The 18,932-nt window shown below is 36.0% G+C and overlaps 1 protein-coding gene and 1 pseudogene across 1 annotated transcript; one reads left to right on the top strand and one right to left on the bottom strand.

Annotated features, from left to right (window-relative positions):
• Positions 1-9,101: 9,101 nt before the first annotated feature.
• Positions 9,102-11,189, top strand: LOC141835206 (proliferating cell nuclear antigen-like). The gene is made up of 4 exons (XM_074722637.1): positions 9,102-9,531; positions 10,105-10,257; positions 10,344-10,441; positions 10,761-11,189. Exons 1-4 carry the CDS (start codon positions 9,213-9,215, stop codon positions 10,980-10,982), a joined length of 792 nt encoding a protein of 263 aa, XP_074578738.1. The 5' UTR covers positions 9,102-9,212; the 3' UTR covers positions 10,983-11,189.
• A 144-nt stretch (positions 11,190-11,333) lies between these two features.
• On the bottom strand, positions 11,334-15,763 carry LOC141835063 (uncharacterized; annotated as a pseudogene).
• Between the last annotated feature and the right edge of the window lie 3,169 nt (positions 15,764-18,932).

Genomic DNA, 18,932 nt, shown 5'->3' with positions numbered 1-18,932 from the left:
TGAGCTCGAAATGACTGTGTTTGATTCGAATTGTATCCTGTTATATTATTTAAATCAAGTCAAAATTAAGATAGAATATGTCCGTATTTAATGGATATGCTTTGAATAAAGGATTGGCTAAGGTTAAATCTAGATGTATAATTTTAAGATCCATGGTATGATTTTAAGATCCATGGTATGATTTTAAGATCCATGGTATGATTTTAAGATCAGTTTAGTTTTTCATACTGCTATACAAAGGCATATGTAGCCTATGATTGTAATCAAGTTTTTATTCATCAGCAATAAGAAATATGTTAATTCTCTACTATTTTATTTTGTCTATTCTTTATTTAAGTTGTTGATATCGAGTGTTTTATTTTGACTATTCTTTATCTGAGTACTATCAAAGTGGTATCAGAGTCAAGTTACTTTCTAGCTCATTTTTCTTAATAGTAAATATGACAAATAATTTTAATGTTGTTTGGTTTGATGCCAAATTAGATGGGAAAGCTCGATTATAATTATTGACAAATAATAATGTCTACACATTTGAAAGCTCAATCTTTGGAGCTCTATTGATCCAGGTCTTTCAAAAGGAGTTGATGCAAACTCTCAACGTCGAGATTAACTTGTGCTGGGATAAATTCATCAAGGAGTAGATTATTCAATTTTTAGCATGATAGCAAATGCCAAGACGATAAAGGAGGCGTGGGACATCTTAAAACTGTCATACAAAGGAGTTGATCGAGTACAAAAATTAATGTTGCAATCACTACGAAAGTAATATGATCAATGTGAGATGACCTCTACAAAAATAGTTGAGCAATATTTTTTCACGTCTTATTGATTTTGTCAATAAAATGAGATTATATGAAGATAAAGTTGGAGATGATGTCGTAGTTGATAGGATTCTTCAAATCATACTATTGAAGTATGATCATGTGTTGTCCTCAATTCAAGAATTACATGATATTGAACTGCTGACAATTGCAAAATTAAAAGGTATGATAGCAAATGAAGAAGCTTTTAAAGAGTTAGGTTACTCTTAATACGATTGACTCTAGTCAAAGAGAAGGAGGATTCCATAGAGGTCGTGGAAGAGGAAGAGGAGGATATAGAGGAAGAGGTGGAGGTAATTACTCAAATCAAGGAAGAGGTGGAGATAATGTCAAGCAAGATAAGTTTCCGACTCACTACTATAATTGTGAAAAATATAGACACAAAATTGCAGATTGTAGATACAAGAAATTTAACAATCATGGCAACTAGACAAACATTATTGGAAATTATGATGAAACTCTAATGAAGTTGAAACATTACTTTTGGCTAGTAACAGTTTACCTACACATGAGAAAGTATGATTTTTGGATATTGAATATAGTAACCATATGTGTGGACGAAAAGAGCTATTCTCGGAGTTAGATGAATTAATTCAGTTAGGAATTACTTTCAAAAATAAGACAAAAGTACCAATTTTGAGAAAAGGTAAAATTTTCAATTGAAAAATGGTTCTCAAAATTTTAACTTTTCACCAAAACTTATTAAGTATGAGATAATTATCAAAAAAAGATTATAAAATATGTATTATTCATGGGTATTACACCATCACTGACATCAAAGGTAAAGATGTCTCAAAATCAATTATTTCCTTTGAAAATTCAATATAAATTTCTTTCTTGCTTTAATTCTAAAATTTTGGATGATAATTGGTTGTAGCATATGCATTTTGGGCACTTTTATTTTTTTGGATTAAATTTTTTAGTGAGAAGGAAGCTTATTTTTGAGTTACCTGATATTATGAAGTTTAATTATGTTTGTGAGACTTGTTTAATTGGCAAAAAACATAAAGAACCTTTTTTTGTAGGAACGTCATGGAGAGCCACCAAACAATTAGAAATTGTTCATTCAGATTTGTGCACAGTGGAAATTTCATTATTTGGAGGTAATAAGTATTTTATTACTTTTATTGATGATTTGAGTTGAAAAACTTGGATTTTTCTTCTACATCAAAAGTCAGAAGCACGTGATATTTTCAATTAATTTAAGCTATTTGTTGAAAAACAAAGTGGACTTGAAATCAAAATCTTAAGAACTGATAAGGGTACAGAATATATTATTTGTGATGATTTTTTAAAGAAGCATGGTATTCAACATCAAATTGTAGCTATATACACTCCAAAACAAAATGGGGTGACTTAGAGAAAAAATAGAATTGTTATAGGCATGGTAAGATGTATGTTGAAATCAAAAAATCTGATTAAGAATTTCTGGGCAGAAGCTATATCTTGTGCTATTTATGTGTTGAATAGGTGTCCAACAAGAAATGTTCAAAATAAGACACCTAAGAAAGCTTGAAGTGGAAGAAAGCCGACTATCAAACATCTCAAGATCTTTGGTTGTTTGGCATATGCACATGTACTAGATAAGTTGAGAAAAAAACTTGATGATAAAGGTGAGAAGTATATTTTTATTGGTTATAGTGATACATCAAAGGCTTATAAGTTATATAATACTGAAACTAAGAAAGTTATTATAAGTCGTGATGTGATTTTTGATGAACATGATAGTTGTAGTTGGTCTATTAAAAAAGAAAAGTCAATAGTTGTTCTTAATATTCCCAATAAATTTTTAGATAAGTAGCCTACTCAAGATAATGTTCAAGTTTTTGTACAATCTGAAACACAAACTAGGAGATCACAATGCAAGTGCCAATTATCAACTCGCTTGCAAGATTATGTATCAAGTAATGATAATGACTTGTCTGATGAAGAAATATTTAGTTTGTTCAGATTGTGATCCTATGTCTTTTGAAGATGCTGCTAAAAAGACTCATTGGTTGAAGGCAATGGATGAGGAAATTCATGCCATTGAAACTAATGGTACTTGGGAATGGATTGAATTACCTCCAAGAAAAGAACCAGTTCGAGTAAAGTGGGTGTATAAGATAAAGTATAAGTCAAATGGTGGAATTGATTATTTTAAAGCAAGGTTGGTTGCAAAAGGTTACAAACAAAAAGTAGGTATTGATTATTTTGAAGTTTTGCTCGTGTAAGTAGACTTGATACAATGCACATGCTTATTTCACTTATTGTTCAAAATAATTGAAAACTATGTCAAATGGATGTGAAATTTACTTTTCTGAATGGCTTCTTGGAAGAAAAAATATATGTTGAACAACTTGCAGGATTCGTGAAGAAAGGAGAAGAGAATAAGGTTTATAAGTTAAAAAAAGCATTATATGGTTTAAAACAAATTCTGAGAGCATGATATGTATTAGTTCTTACTTTATTGAAAATGATTTTTTGAGATATCCTTATAAGCATGCTTTGTATGTTAAACACATTGAATCTGGTGATATGCTCATAGTCTGTCATGTTTATGACCTGATTTTCATCGAAAATAACTTAAAGTTAATCAAAAAATTCAAGGAGACTTTGGTTAGTAAATTTGAAATGACAAATATGGATCTAATGAGTTATTTCCTAGGACTTGAAGTTATTCAGATGGATAATGAGATTTTTATCTTACAAAAAAAATATACTTTTGATATTTTAAAAAGGTTTAGACTGGAGTGCTCCAAACCGGTTCCTACTCCTGTGATTGAAAATATAAAGTTATCCAAAGATGAAACTAGTAAGAGTATGAATATTACTACTTATAAAAGTTTGATTGGGAGTCTAAGACATTTGGTTGCTACAAGGTCAGATATTTTTTTGGAGTTGAAGTACTTAGCAAGTTTATAGAGAAACCAAAGGAGTCACATTGGGCTGCAGCAAAGCAAATTCTCAGATATGTGAAAGGTACAATTAATGATGGAATTTTGTATTCTACTAATAAAATTGTGAAATTTATTGGATATATAGATAGACCCGACCACGGTTCGGAACCGACGGTTCGACGGTTCGGAACCGCCAGTTCGACGGTTCATGGTAGGTCGACCCTTAACCTTAACCGCCCAAGACGGTTACGGTTCATGGTTCGGAACCATCGGTTCACGGTTCGGTTCACGGTTCGCCACGGTTCGAGATTATTATATTAAAAAAATTAAAAATTAAAATTTATTAAATTTAAAATTTATTGAAAAAAGGGCTTGCACTTATTAAGTTGCCTACGTATCCCCTTAGGGTATAGGGGAATCAAAGCCCACGTAGTTCTTTTACATTTTTACCCTTTTACATCACTCATTCACTCACTTCCATTTCCTCCCATTCCTCCCGTCGTATTCGTTCCTTCCGTATCAAATTCTTCGACTTCGTCTTCTGAAAGTTGCATTCCTTGGATTCTCTTCTCGGCTCTGGTCCAATCGTCGAGTAATGCTTAGGCTTCCAATGAGTCGGGAGACATAGTTGATCGGCGTTCATCTAATATGTTGCCGCCGGCACTGAATGTCTGCTCCACAGCAACAGTTGACACTGGACAAGCTAAAATTTCTTTGGCAATTACCGAGAGAACGGGAAAACCTGAAGCCTTCTGTGACCACCACTTCAAAATATCAAAATCTTCGCTGTTTGCTTCATTAAAATCAAAAGAAGTGGTAAATAATTCTCAAGTTCCTGTGTGGAACTTGAGGATCCTCGTGGACGTTTCGTCCGTTCTTTTAATAAAAGTTGTGCTTTTGAAAGTTTTAAATTAACATTAGTAGTTTGTTGTTGTGTTTCAGAAATATTAGTTTGTGTTCCATATTTAACATAATATTGATTATAAATATCAGATAAATAATTTCTAATAATATATATAATATTAGCGCGATTAGGAGAAGAAGAATCTTTAACAGGAATTAAAGCGTCATAATATAAAGTTAGCATTTCTTGTAAAACTTCTAATTTAAATCTAAGATCTAAAGCAAATGCAACTAAATAAATTTCAGGAATTAAATAAAAATATTTTTCCCATTTTGTTTTCATAGCTACTATACAAAAAGTTAAAGCTTCATTATTAATATGTTCATTTAAAATTAATACTATACTACAAAAATTCACTAAAACTAAATGAGCAGTAGGATAATAAACATTGGAAAGTTATTCGGTTGCATCATTAAACACTTTTAAAATTTCACAAATACTACTACAAATATTCCATTGTTGTGAAAATAAATATATATTAGTATTATTATTTTCTGCAAAAAATAAACATAATAAATCTTTATATTGAAATGAATCTTGTAATAATTGATATGTAGAATTCCAACGTGTTGGTACATCACGTGGAAACTTTTTAGGTCTCATTCCATTAGCTCTATAAAATCTACCCCATTGTTTCATCATAGATGGATGAGACCATAAATAAGAAATTACAATTCTAATTGGTTTAATATAATTTTCTAAAAGTCTTAATCCATCTTGAACACATAAATTTAAAACATGGCAAACACAACGAATATGAAAAAATAAACCACCAATAACAAGTTGACAAACAAATTTTAATTCATCTATAGAAGCGGTATTAGAACTAGCATTATCTAATGATATTGAAAATATTTTATGAGTTAATCCATATTCTTCTAAAATTAAACATAATAATTGTGCAATGTTATGAGCAGTATGTGATTCATCAAAAACTCTATAAGCTATCAACCGTTTTTGGAGGATCCAAGAGCTATTAATCCAATGGCAAGTCACACCCATATAGGAATGAGTTTGCCAATGATCGCTCCAAATATCGGCACATAAAGAAACTTTATTATTTAATTTACTAAATTCATCAATTAAATTCTTTTTTCCTTGTTTTACTAATTTTTTAATTGTACGGGTAAGTGTAGTCCTAGGAACACGTTTAGCACTAGGATTAAGAGATTCTTTACAAAAATCTTCAAATGTGCATTTAGATCCAAAACTAAAAGACAAATGTTCTACGGAAACAAATTTAGCTAATGATTCTCTTAATTTATTATCAGAATATAAAAATAAACCAGAATCAGTACTACTACCGGTAGAAAATCTAGATAATTGTGTTTGAGATAAGTCAAGTCCATATTATGTCGGGTGCTTCGTTTTTACATGTCGTTTTAACGACCCATAGCCGCCGCCGGCTTGGAATTTGTAGAAAGCATTACAATGCTTGCATTTTGCACGCATTTCTCCCGATGGAAGAGTGACTTTTTCAAAATATTTTGTAAAAATAGTAGATTTAAGAGGAGGAGGTTCCCGAACCTTAAAAGTAATTGCATCATTACTTCCTTGTGTTTCGGGCGTCGGAAGGTGTTGGGCCTCATTCTCATCGTCGGTGGATTGGATGATGGGATCCTCGTGCGCTATTTCTTTCCCCCTCCGAGATCGATGTGAAGAACTTCCACCGCGGCCTCCTTCCATTGTAGTCAAAAGATGGAGTCGGAGCTCAGAAACGAAAGAACGCGAACTTACGAAGTTGAGAATGAGAGTTAGAGAGTAGAGAAGTGTGTGAAAAATGATGAAATGAGCTCCCTATTTATAGAATTTGGATCATAACAGACACTAAATCATAGCCATTGATTAAAAAACGGTCAGATGATCTCATCCGTTGAAAAAAAAATCAAAAAAAAAAAAAAAGAAAAAAAGCCTCCAACGGCTCCGACGAACCGTCGGTTCCAACGGCTACACATAAAAAAAATTTAAAAAACTTGAACCGGCGGTTCAAACCGCCGGTTAACCGGCTGAACTGCCGGTTCAGCCGAGCTTGAACCTTAACCGGCCCGGCATCCTGCCGGGCCGGTTACGATTTGGCCCGGTTAACCGGGTCGACGGGCCAACCGACCCGTTGACCCGGTCCGGGTCCGGGCTGGACCCGGCCCGTGGTCGGGTCTGTATATAGATAGTGATGTTGGGTCTAAAGAATGCTCACATCTCCACAATGGCATGATATTGTCCACTTTGGGCCTAAGCCCTCATGGCTTTGTTCTTGGGCTCTCCCCAAAAGGTCTCATGCCAATGGAGATATTTTCCATCCTTTAAACTCATGATCTTTCCCATGTGTTTTAGATGTGGGACTATGTTTGCACTCTTGCAACCCAATAATCCCCCCCCCCCCAAACAAAGGACCACTGGAAGCTCCCCTACCATTTCTCATGGTCCGGCTGCCATGTCCTCATGGTCCGGCTGCCATGTCCCTCATGGTCCGAGCCTCCACTACTTCCTTTGTTTTTCCAGAGGGTCCCCACATGGTTAGATCTGGATCATGGCTCATCCGGCGGTTAGTCCGGTGAAGAGCGGCCTCGCTCTGATACCAATTGTTGGGTCTAAAAAATGTCTATATCTCCACAATGGCATGATATTGTCCACTTTGGGCCTAAGCCCTCATGACTTTGTTCTTGGGCTCTCCCCAAAAGGCCTCATGCCAATGGAGATACTTTCCATCCTTTAAACTCATGATCTTTCCCATGTGTTTTAGATGTGGGACTATGTTTGCACTCTTGCAACCCAACAAGTGATTGGGTCGGAGATGTTGAGATTAGAAAGAGTACATCAGGATATATTTTTTATCTAGGTTCAGCTATATTTTCTTGGTCTGTTAAAAAACAGCAAATGATAGCACTTTCAACAACACAAGTAGAATATATAACATTAACAAATTATGCTATTTAGATTTTCTATAACACAAACAAGATGGTCCTATGATAATTTTCTGTGGTAACAAGTTAACAATTGCATTATTTAAGAATCCAATTTTTCATAGTCGCAGCAAGCATATAGATATCAAGTATCATAAAATCAAAGAATGGGTTGTAAAAAAATAAATCAACATCGAGTATTGCCCTAGTGAATGTCAAATTGCAGATATCTTTACAAAACCAATGAAGACAGAGACTTTTCTCAATTTGAAGAAGGCGATTGGGATGACTAACATTTATGACTTGGTTTAAGGGAGACTATATTGTATTATTTAAATCAAGTCAAAATTAAGATATAATATGTTCATATTTATTGGATATGCGTTGAATAAAAGATTAGGCTAAGGTTAAGTCTAAATGCATAATTTTAGGATCCATAGCATGATTTTAGGATCAGTATAGTTTTTCATACTACTATATAAAGACATGTATAACCTATGATTGTAATCAAATTTTTGTTCATTAATAATAAGAAATACATTTATTCTTCACTATTTTATTTTTTCTTTTCTTCATTTAAGTTGTTGATATCGAGTGTTTTCTTGACTCTTCTTCACTATCATATATATCCTATATGGGTTCAGATTATGCTTGACTTAGTAGCTTATAGACTATGCGAACACACTTGACATGCAAGCGCTTAGGGTTTAAGCATGATTGGCCCCGACACATATAGGTAGAGCCATCAATTTGGATTGGACCGTTGGGTTGATCCGTCCCCTCAAATAATTTAAACGAGTTGAGTTGAAATTTTATTAATCTATTTTAAGATGGATTCAGGTGGCCCGCCCCGTCTAGGTCTGTGATCTGCGTGGGTCGGCCCGTGGCGGACTTAGATTGATCTGTGAATTGAGAAAATTTATTTTTTTTCTTTAAAATTTAAAATTAAAGTAGAAAACTCAATGGATTATTAGATTTATCCATCTAAATTGTAATTCAAATTTAAAAATTTAAACTTATCCATAAATTATAATCTAAATTTAAAATTTTAAATATTATATATATATATATTTTTTTTGATAAACTCATGAGTTGACCTGTCTAACTCATCTTGAATTTAGTTGGATTGAAGATTTTTTAACTTATCAAATTGGTGGGTGGATTTGTCCATCTCGTAATATGATAAATTTTTGATAGGTTAATCCATCATGCCATGTAGGACTATGGTATGTCAGATCATGTGCGGCCCTGACTCAACTCGACAATCGACACATTTGGGGCTAGTCTTAGTTGGACTATGCTGTGTTGGACCATGTGTGGCCCTGACTCAACTCGCAATCAATACATTTGGGGCTAGTCTTAGCTGGACTATGCTGTGTCGGACCATGTGCGGCCTTGACTCAACTCGCAATCGACACATTTGGGGCTAGTCGTAGCTGGACCGTGCTGGCCTGAGTTAACTGCCACCGCCACCGCCACCGCCGGTCGGTTTAAGTGTGAAAAAAAAACCGCGAATGAAATGGAGGGAAAACGTATTGCCTTTTCCCGCCAAATTCCACCCCCACGCCTATTTTGCATTTCCCCGCCGTTTCCCTGCACCTCCCTAACCCTAACCCTAGACCAGGAGCCGAGGATCGACAGCGTTGTGTAAGCAGCAGCCGACCGAAACGGGGAGGGAGAAGAGGCGAGGGGAAGTGGAGAGGTCAAGATGTTGGAGCTCCGGTTGGTGCAAGGAAGCTTGCTGAAGAAGGTGCTGGAAGCCATCAAGGAGCTGGTCACCGATGCCAACTTCGACTGCTCCGCCACCGGCTTTTCGCTCCAAGCCATGGACTCCAGCCACGTCGCCCTCGTCGCCCTCCTCCTCCGATCCGAGGGCTTCGAGCACTACCGCTGCGATCGCAACCTCTCCATGGGGATGAACCTCGGCAACGTCTCCAAGATGCTACGGTGCGCCGGCTCCGATGACATCATCACCGTCAAGGCCGACGACGGCAGCGACACCGTCACCTTCATGTTCGAAAGCCCAAGTACGAAGATACTCTACCCTTTCTGATCATCTTCTTCTCGCTAAAGTGTCACAGTCGCTCTGATCTCTTTCATTTCTTTCACCTTTCTATGTGATCTGCTGTTTAAAATCTCTGTTACCCTTTCCGTTTGTTTTCACCGTGTGGTTCTTCAATCACATTGTGCCCTCCAAATGTTTGAGAAAATGTGCGATTTACAGATACGAATCCATTCTTTTTCACTTTTTCCCAGTGATTTCTTCGATCTCTTGGTTTTTGTCAGCGATACGAATCCAATTTGGCACACAGAGTTTGCGAATGTGAGCGACTCAAACACAGGATTAGTTCCAATCTATTTTCAATGCCTGCGATTCCTTTGCTAGCTTTACGATTGTTTTCGCTGCATATTTCTAGGATCTTAATTGTTCCCTCAAATGTTTAACATGATCTTCATTTAAAAAAGATGATGCTTTCCCTTAAGATATCACTCTTGGAAGTGTTGTCTTAGATTTGCTACGATCAAATTGTGCCCTCCAAGTGTTTGAGAATATGCGTGACTTACAGCAGATGATTCATCTTGTTCGTGATTTTGATTAGATCAAGACAAAATTGCTGATTTTGAAATGAAGCTGATGGACATAGACAGTGAACACCTTGGCATTCCGGATTCTGAGTACCAAGCCATCGTGAGGATGCCTTCGGGGGAATTTGCAAGGATTTGCAAAGACCTGAGCAGCATAGGAGACACTGGTAAATCATAATCTTAGTTTTGATTAAATCCATCAAATATTTATTTGCGTTTTTCTGCTGACTTCTTGTGGTTTGGATCTTGGCAGTGATCATTTCAGCGACCAAGGAAGGAGTCAAGTTCTCAACTGCTGGAGACATTGGAACTGCCAACATTGTTTGCAGGCAAAACAAAACAGTAGACAAGGTACTTCCATAAAATGAAACTGATGAGGATCGACTAGTTTAGGGTTTAGAACAAAATAACCATGGATTTCATAGTGTGTGCAATGAAATAGTTAAATGCTATGTTTCTTATAGAAGAGAAGAAATGATTTGTATCACTTTGTTTCATTATATTTCAGAGAAACAATCTGTTCTTAGTTATTTGTGTTTATGAGATGTGAGCATTTAGGTTCAATTCTTGGTGCAATGAATATTCTTAGTTATTTGTTTGCTGTGAACTCTCTACCTTTCTCTTATAAATGCTTGTAACAATATTTCACATCTGTCTTTGTCTCCTGAAGCCAGAAGAAGCCACCATCATCGAGATGCAAGAACCTGTGTCGTTAACCTTTGCTCTGAGGTACCTGAACTCCTTCACCAAGGCGACGCCGCTCTCTGAGACTGTATCCATCAGCCTATCGACCGATCTGCCTGTTGTGGTTGAGTATAAAATTGCAGACATGGGATATGTAAGGTATTATCTGGCACCAAAGATTGAAGAGGAAGAAGACATGAAGGCATAAAACCAGTTTCAATTTTCATACTGCCTTCAGCTCATGCATTAGTGTTTATATGAAAAAGCTTCGGTTTCTAATGTAAGATTCAGTTCCTAAGAGTGCAGTGTATGTTCTTGAATTATTCACCCTGTTGCTTTCAGTAGGGTTTCATTTTGTTCAGGTTCAGTTTGGAACTTGAGAAAGTGGTCTTGATTCAACTGTAGTTGACTCTTAATCAGGTAATGATTTCAGCATTGTAAAACTGATTTGAGTCTGTGCCACCCAACACTTTGTTTGTCAAGTTCATTTTGTCCATAGTTATCGAAATAATGTGACTTGTGAATTATAATTATTGGGAAATAACTGAGTTGGGACAATAACTATTTTAACTGTTAGTGCTACTGAAACGATTGAGGCATAAAATGCCTAGTGTTTCACTCAACACCTCGTCAAGCCATCAATGTTAAATAGCTCAAAGAGTGAGTTTTGCTGCACAGCAGCAGAAGTAGTTGACTTCTCTAACTTGGAAATGATTCTTATCTATGGCTTCCTCATGCTGTCTATGACTGGGAAATATGGTTTTCTTTACATAAAAAACAAAGGAGATGATATACTAGTTGCTTAAAGAGATGGAAGCTACCTAGTTCCGGAGTGGTGGTATGATACTGATATAGTGTTCAACTTCATGGTGTTTGAGAGGCTTGTGCCCACTGGGTTTTAAGTTCTTCCAACAGGAGAAACAGGTGGATGATTTGGCACATAGCTGTTAGGATTGCCTGCTTGAGCGAAAGAAGATTTCCCTAACCGATCGTTGACAATGTGTTCCTGCAAGCTCTTTCGCCGGGTTGAATGAATGCAGGGCTTTTTGCCATGGATAACTGCTAAACAGATTGCAAAGGCCTGAAGTAGAGAAATTGATGATTGAAAATCAACAGTGTAGAGCCCTTCTTTGAAAGAAACCATGCTGAAGGCATGTCTTGTTTCTCGAGATGCTCCCTGAGAGAGTTTAACCATCAGTTCCTTTTGCTTAAGCACATGTACCACTCAAAGAGTTGCAGACATTATGTTTGTTGAGAAATCATACCTGAGTGAATAGTTCAAACCGATGAGTACCATCCGTAGTTTGACAAGGTTGGAATGAGCCACATGAATTGTGCTCTTGAAATTTGTTACTAAGAATGTTTAAGGTGCAGCCCTCATCCCAACCTCCACAATCACAAACGCCTCCGGACCTCCATCTTTCTATCAAACTTGAGGGCTCCCCATCTGTGGCCAAGCCATGAATGCCACTCGGTATTATGACCGATATACTAGATTGACCTATCGCATTGTGCTGATCAGAATGTAAACTTTTCTCACCATTTGCTGCACTAAAATTTCCTGATGAATTTGTTGATAAGGGTCCTCTGCAATTACTGTGGTGGGACGTAGACCACAAATTAGGTTTTCTTGATGGTGGTATCCGAACAACCATGGCAGCAAGCTCACTCACAGCTGGAGAGTCAACAGACATGGAAGCATCAAGCAAGACAAACTCTCTTACAGAATCAAAAGTGCCATATGGAAAGCTCTTCACCTCACCGAGTGCAACATTCAACTGACCGACAACATTTGAGATCAACTGATGCTGCTTGCACTTGTTTCCAGAGTTGTTCCAAAATGTGTTTTTCTTCTTGGAACCATTTATGGAGAATATTGTGAACATGCACTCCAGATTGTCGATGTTAGGAGGTACTAGTCGTCGTTATTGTTGCAGCAAGTACTTCACCATCGCAAGATGAAAGCATGAACAAAGGAAGCCCATTCTTCCAAGCCAGATGAAGAAGAGCTTGCTTCATCATTGTTGCATGGTTTTTGTCATTTTGACTTCCCTTACCATTATAAGGTAATTCCTTCATAGTAATAAGACTTTCTCTCGTCTGGCACACAGAACCAAAAGTTGTGTTCAATGGCTTGTTCACTCTTGGGGATGATTTATCAGTTCGTAGTTCACCAGAATGGTGACCAGGTAAGGCTGCGACTTTCCCAGTCGAATGAAGGTTGTTCTTTGGCTTCATTATTGGATCTAGTAGCCTCCTCAATGGACTTTGTCTACCTTTACTATTCCTGGCTACTTGCTCTCCATGGGAATTGTACAGAAAAGAGATCGACTCAAACAGCTCTTCCGATGTGCCAGCCTTCAAACTAGAACTCCTGCTAATCCTATTTGCTCTGGTGCTAGATGGATTAACTGTCGACTTCTTCCCTGCTGAAGCAATTGCTTTGGCTTCAAATTTTCTTGGTTTCTGGGTGGTACAGGACTCAAGTTTCTCGCAAGAAGCACTAGGAATGCCCCCATTTCCTTGAATTAGTTTACCAGCTGGTGCCACACCTACTGATGGAACATTGCACGACACATCAGGATCATCATTCGCAATGGCCAGAGGAAGCGGGCATGAATGAGGAACCTCAGAAAATCTGTAAATGATCTCAAAATCCTCAACCAGATTACCTGAATGGTTTTTGCTGTTTGACTCACTTTGCCAGCAGTCAGTAGTTAATGTAGATCCAGAACAAAATTGTCTACCATCTGCACTATGTTGCAGAAAACCCCAAATCCCTTCATCGTTGTCAAAAAGTGGCATCGTATCCTTGGCCAAGGGTATAATGTTCGTCGAGCTACAGTCATGGTCTTCTCCAATACTGATTGCAGTAGCCTGATCAGTATTATCTCTTGAAGGTGAGGTGGTAGAATGTGATCCTACGCATAATTCATCGGGCATGCCTTCAGAATCTAAACATGTACTGATATCTTTGTCATTTTTGTGGCCCAAAGGATCAAAAACGACATCAAGATGATTATCATGTTTAGTAGGAAGCATAACAGAAGAGAACCTTGAATTAGAAAAGCCTTCTATAGGTCTATGTACTTCCTCTTCTCGCATCATAGTTGGGCTGCTTGAGAATGAGAGTTTCTTACGAGCAAGAACAGAAGATTTCTTCCCTTGATAGAGAGGGCTAGCCATGGCCTGGCATGATTGGTTAGAAAAACCAAATGTAGAAAACTTAGCGGATTCGGTACAGTGAGACGAAGAATTACCACCCCTTGCATCCGTGCCACAGTTCTGAAAGTGTGTCCATCTCTCAAGAAGCCCCCACTTGAGAACTCCAACATTTAGTGCCTTCTCGTGGACGCTATCGCCTTTCTCCATGCGCTGAAGATAAAAGGGCACATTTGACATGTTCTTAACTGTTTCATCCATCTCAGTAACCTTCCTACCAGGCCATGGCTTTTGAGGAGTCCCTAACGGTGATATAACTGAGTTCTTCTTGATACCTTCCCTATCTTTAGCAGTTTGTCGAGGGAGCTTTTCTGTTTTTAGTGCCCCAATCTTCTCTAAAAAGTCGACATTCTTTATTCTACTAGGTGAGGATGACTTGCTGGGGGATTTTGAGGAATGAATCTGAGTTGTGATTCTTTTCTTCTGCTGATGGAATTGTTTTGTTCCCGGCATGCTTTCATCTTTGGCTTTCAACATTTGTGATGCCATGATTCGCTGACACTCTTACGATAGTTCGAGCAATGTCATTGCCTTGATCACAGCTAGAATTTTTGATGGCACAGCTGAACTAGTTCTGAATTCTTCTAACTACCAGGAATCTTTAAATTCTCTTCTCAGCTTGAAGAAAAAAAAAAGACAAACTTCAACATCTGCACCTTTCCTGCACTCATGAAGAAAAAAAAATTGACAATCTGTAAACTACCCTTGCAGCAAGTCTATAACTGGTGCTAGTGAAATGAAATGCATCTAGATCAGAAGCATCAGTTTCGACAAAGTTTTCGAGCAGACAAAGTGAACAGGAAAGTCTATCACTTTAGAAATACTGGTAACTGAAGCCTGGAAATCTAATTCAAGCTTTGATATATCATTTCATTTTAACCCCAATTGGGGAACAAAAAAAAAAAAAGAACAGCACATGATACTAGGGAGAAGAACAAGGCATGATCTACCTGCAGAATCCCAACGAAATTGCAAACACAACACATATCTTGAAGCAACCAAATGGAGACAGCACGCAGTTTCACTAATTGCTTGTTCATCTCTTCCGTTGAATCGGAACGACCAACACAACAACAACCCGATTCCAACTTCTTGCTCCAAAAATTGCTTCCTTTTGAATCTGAACAGCCAAACGAGAATAAAAAGGGGGAACACCCTCAAAATTCAAAATTTTCCGCCATTGCACTGAGTTCAAGAAAAGGGGGAAAAAATCGAACAAAGCAAGAGACTGAAGAGACTACAGCCGTCCAGTTCAAGAATGTAGTAGAATGGCTGGAGTTTTTTTTTTTTCTTCTTCAAGATTTAGAAATTCCACATTCCCGTGAAACATTGCACGAATCCAACTTCAAATTCAAAAAATCGCCCCCTTTTGAATATGAACAGCCAACATAACATCAAAAAAACCCATCGAAATTCAAAATCTTCGCCATAGACAACAATCTCGGCAGCGTTTGTATGCAATGGCTAAACGAACAAACAAGAAAAGGCGAAGAGGAAAAGGGGGAAATCGAGCTGAAGCAAGAGACTAAAAAGAGGCTACCAACCAGAAAGTGCCCGACTGGCTAGAGATGCCAGATCTGCTTCGCCTCTTCCTCCTCCTCCTACGCTCGATCAACACAATGCAGAGGCAACTACGAACGGCGACATCTAGTACGAACCCCCCACAAAGGAAATGCTGCTCCGCCTCTCGCGTCACCGCCAGAGAACCTACTCCGAGCTGCGAGGACCGCGCTCTCTCTGTCAGTACAGATGCCGACGACGATGAGATCGAGGCTTGACGAAGAGCGGAGCTGTGCTCGGGCTGTCTTCTTCTCCAGGACCAGCAGCAGCGAGCAGTAGACAAGAAGAAGGAAAGCGGGTGGAGAAGGCGGGTCCGCGTCCGTCCATAAGTATTTATCGGGTAGCAAAGGACTCGCCAGGGCCCGCGTCGGCGAAGGTAAAACGTGAGTAGCGGGACCCACCGCCTTCATCCAATAGAAAAGATGGGTAAGCCGACGGACTGAGTGCGGAAGTGGTCCCGCTCCTAGATGGGACGCGCCGCGTCTCGATATTCGTACTCCTTAGCAATCCACCCCGCCACGTACCCGTGATCGGCGCTGCGGATGTGACGTATGCGATCGTCAGTGGGCCATGGGTAAAATGTCATCGATATCGCATCGTCAGGCAGAAATGACGCACGCATAAAATTCCGACAAATTTAATTTTTAACCTCAAAAGTTTACTTATTTTCCAAAACGCTCCCTGAAAGTTCTAAACTGTTAAAATTTTCTTCCCTAATTAACGACAATACCAATTCACTTAATACAATAATGACATGGTGAACAACATCATATGCGATGCTAGAAGGCTCCATTTGCAGCTCTGTGAACGTCGGCGCGATCAATTATGATAGACAAGCTACGCAAGCATGCACTCGGATCGATCTATTTGTAATTCTATTCGGGTTGGCCTCTAGTGCTCATTGCGCAATGCATGATTAATTCCGTAGTAGCTCCTTGACTAGTTTATCAAATGTGCCCCCGATTCTCAAGTGTGCAAGTGACAAGAGGACTCAATGCTCATGAGGATGGTGTGATGCAACGATGTTCATGGTAAATAAAAGAATATTCTTTTATATATTTTTTAGATAATTTATATATTTAATTTATACAATTTGATTAATTTTAAAAATGATTAAATTTATTTATAAAAAATTTTATTGATCAACAAAACAAATCCTTGCTCACGGTAAAGAAAGGGTTAAGGTGTTACTTTCCTTTTTTAGTTTTTATATATGTATTTTTTTTTTTCCTATATGGGATAGTGAACACACCATTAATGGTAACTGACGGAGAAGGTGAACGGACACGTGATTCAGTCAGAACTACCAACTATATAAGTGATCGAGTAAACGCGTAAAAAAAATTATAGGAAAATAAGAATAATAAAAAAAGACAAAAATAAAAGGACTTTTTATTTTTTTTATTATTTTTATATAATCAGAATAAAAAAAAAAGACACTTCTGTTTTATTTTTAATTATGTATGTCCCAATTATTCAAATACAGTAATAATTATAATTTTATAATTCAAATAATATTGACATCGTAAAAGTGTAAATCCGTAATTATAATAATATTATAATAATTACAATTTTATAATTAATACCATATAAATTTATTTTATTTAATAATATTTATATTATAATAATGATGAAATCTTATATCAAAGATTTATCTTGTTCAATAATATTCATAGCTATAGCTATGAACTATAATTGCTATAATTATCATAACAATTATGAAATCATAATTATTAAAATATTATAATTATTATAATTTCATAACTGTTATAATATAGATTTATTTTATCTAATAATATTTACTTTATCGTAATTATAAAATCGTAATTGTTATAATAAAAATTTATCTTATTTTAACAATATTCACAATAGATCAACTATGAACTACTATAATATTTATATAATAGTTATAAACTATAACTATTATAGCTATTATAATAATTATAAAAACATAATTATAAATTATGATAGCAATTACAAAATCATACAAATTTATCTTGTTTAAATAACTGACACTTATCGGATGATAAACTATAATAATATTAAATAGTGTATCAAAAGATAAGTTAGGATAATTATATATGGATGGCAGATGACAACTTTCGGAGAATAGTTGAATTGATTATGATAGAACAGACTTACTGAAGTGGATAAGAATCGAATCTCAACAAAGCTGAGGCAATGCTCTCCTCCATCGTAACTAACTGCAGCTATTCGATTTACTTCCTTATAAATAATCGTGGAGCGAATCATATATGATCGTTAGAGTGGTAAATTTTATATTTTAATGAAGCGGATGGTATGAGATTTTTTTATTAAAAAAACGTCTCCAGAACAAAATAGGACGTCTTTTTACTTTTTCCTAAAAAAACAAAGGAGAAATATTTAATTAGAAAAGGAAGGTATGAATGATGAATCATTGCTCTTTCGGCTTTTATGCTTTTACTCGAGAAGAAGAAGCAATTATAGTTTCTTAAATTTGTGACGGGAATCTGTTGTACAAGGATCATCTCTATATTTAATTAGGAAAGGAAGGTCATTGCTCTTTCGGCTTTTATGCGTTTACTTGAGAAGAAGAAGCAAGCTTAGGATTAGGCAGGCGGCCTACAAAGGTGTGTGATCATGACTTCCTTAGGAATGTAAGGAGGGGTGGAATGCTATGCAAAGCTACACCTCTAAATAAAATTATTATGAGAAATCTAATGTTAAAGTTAACTTTAAAATAATTACAATTAAATTAAAATAATTTTGAAGGTAAAAAATATTGTGCAAAAATTAAGATGATCATTTATTTTTTATTAAAATCAAATGAATATCTCATTTAATATAAATTATCTGAATTACTTTTATTTTAATTTTTTTAAAAACTATCTATCACTTTTATATATTATGGAAACTAACAAATAGTTGTTATTTGTCATAAAAATTAATCTATAATTTTTACGTGTAATCATATTTACTATTTTTATATGTTTAATCATGATTAAATTATATTTATTTGTATAATAAATATGAGTAATCATATGACTCATAAAAGTTAGATAAATAAAATTAAAATTTATATATATGCTAAAATAGTTTCTATAGTAAAATTAGTTACATGTTAATTTTTATATGATTGATCATGATTAATTTAAAATTTAATAAGTATTATAAAATTCATATCAATTATTTTACATATTAAAATATTATTTTAAATAAATTATCATTTAAAAAATAAAATTAAAATAATATAAAATTATTATAAATTTACATTGATGAGATGCTCATATAGCAATTTTAAAAGTGATAGATACCTTTTCGATTTTTACACAAATTATTTAATATAATAATATTATAGGCTTGATCAAATTAACTCTTTTGATTTTTTACTTAT

Source organism: Curcuma longa, chromosome 9, assembly GCF_044706935.1.
Source record: "Curcuma longa cultivar G26 ecotype Majalengka, Jawa Barat chromosome 9, ITB_CL_G26_1.1, whole genome shotgun sequence".
NCBI lineage: Eukaryota > Viridiplantae > Streptophyta > Magnoliopsida > Zingiberales > Zingiberaceae > Curcuma > Curcuma longa.
This window is presented reverse-complemented; position numbering and strand designations above follow the sequence as displayed.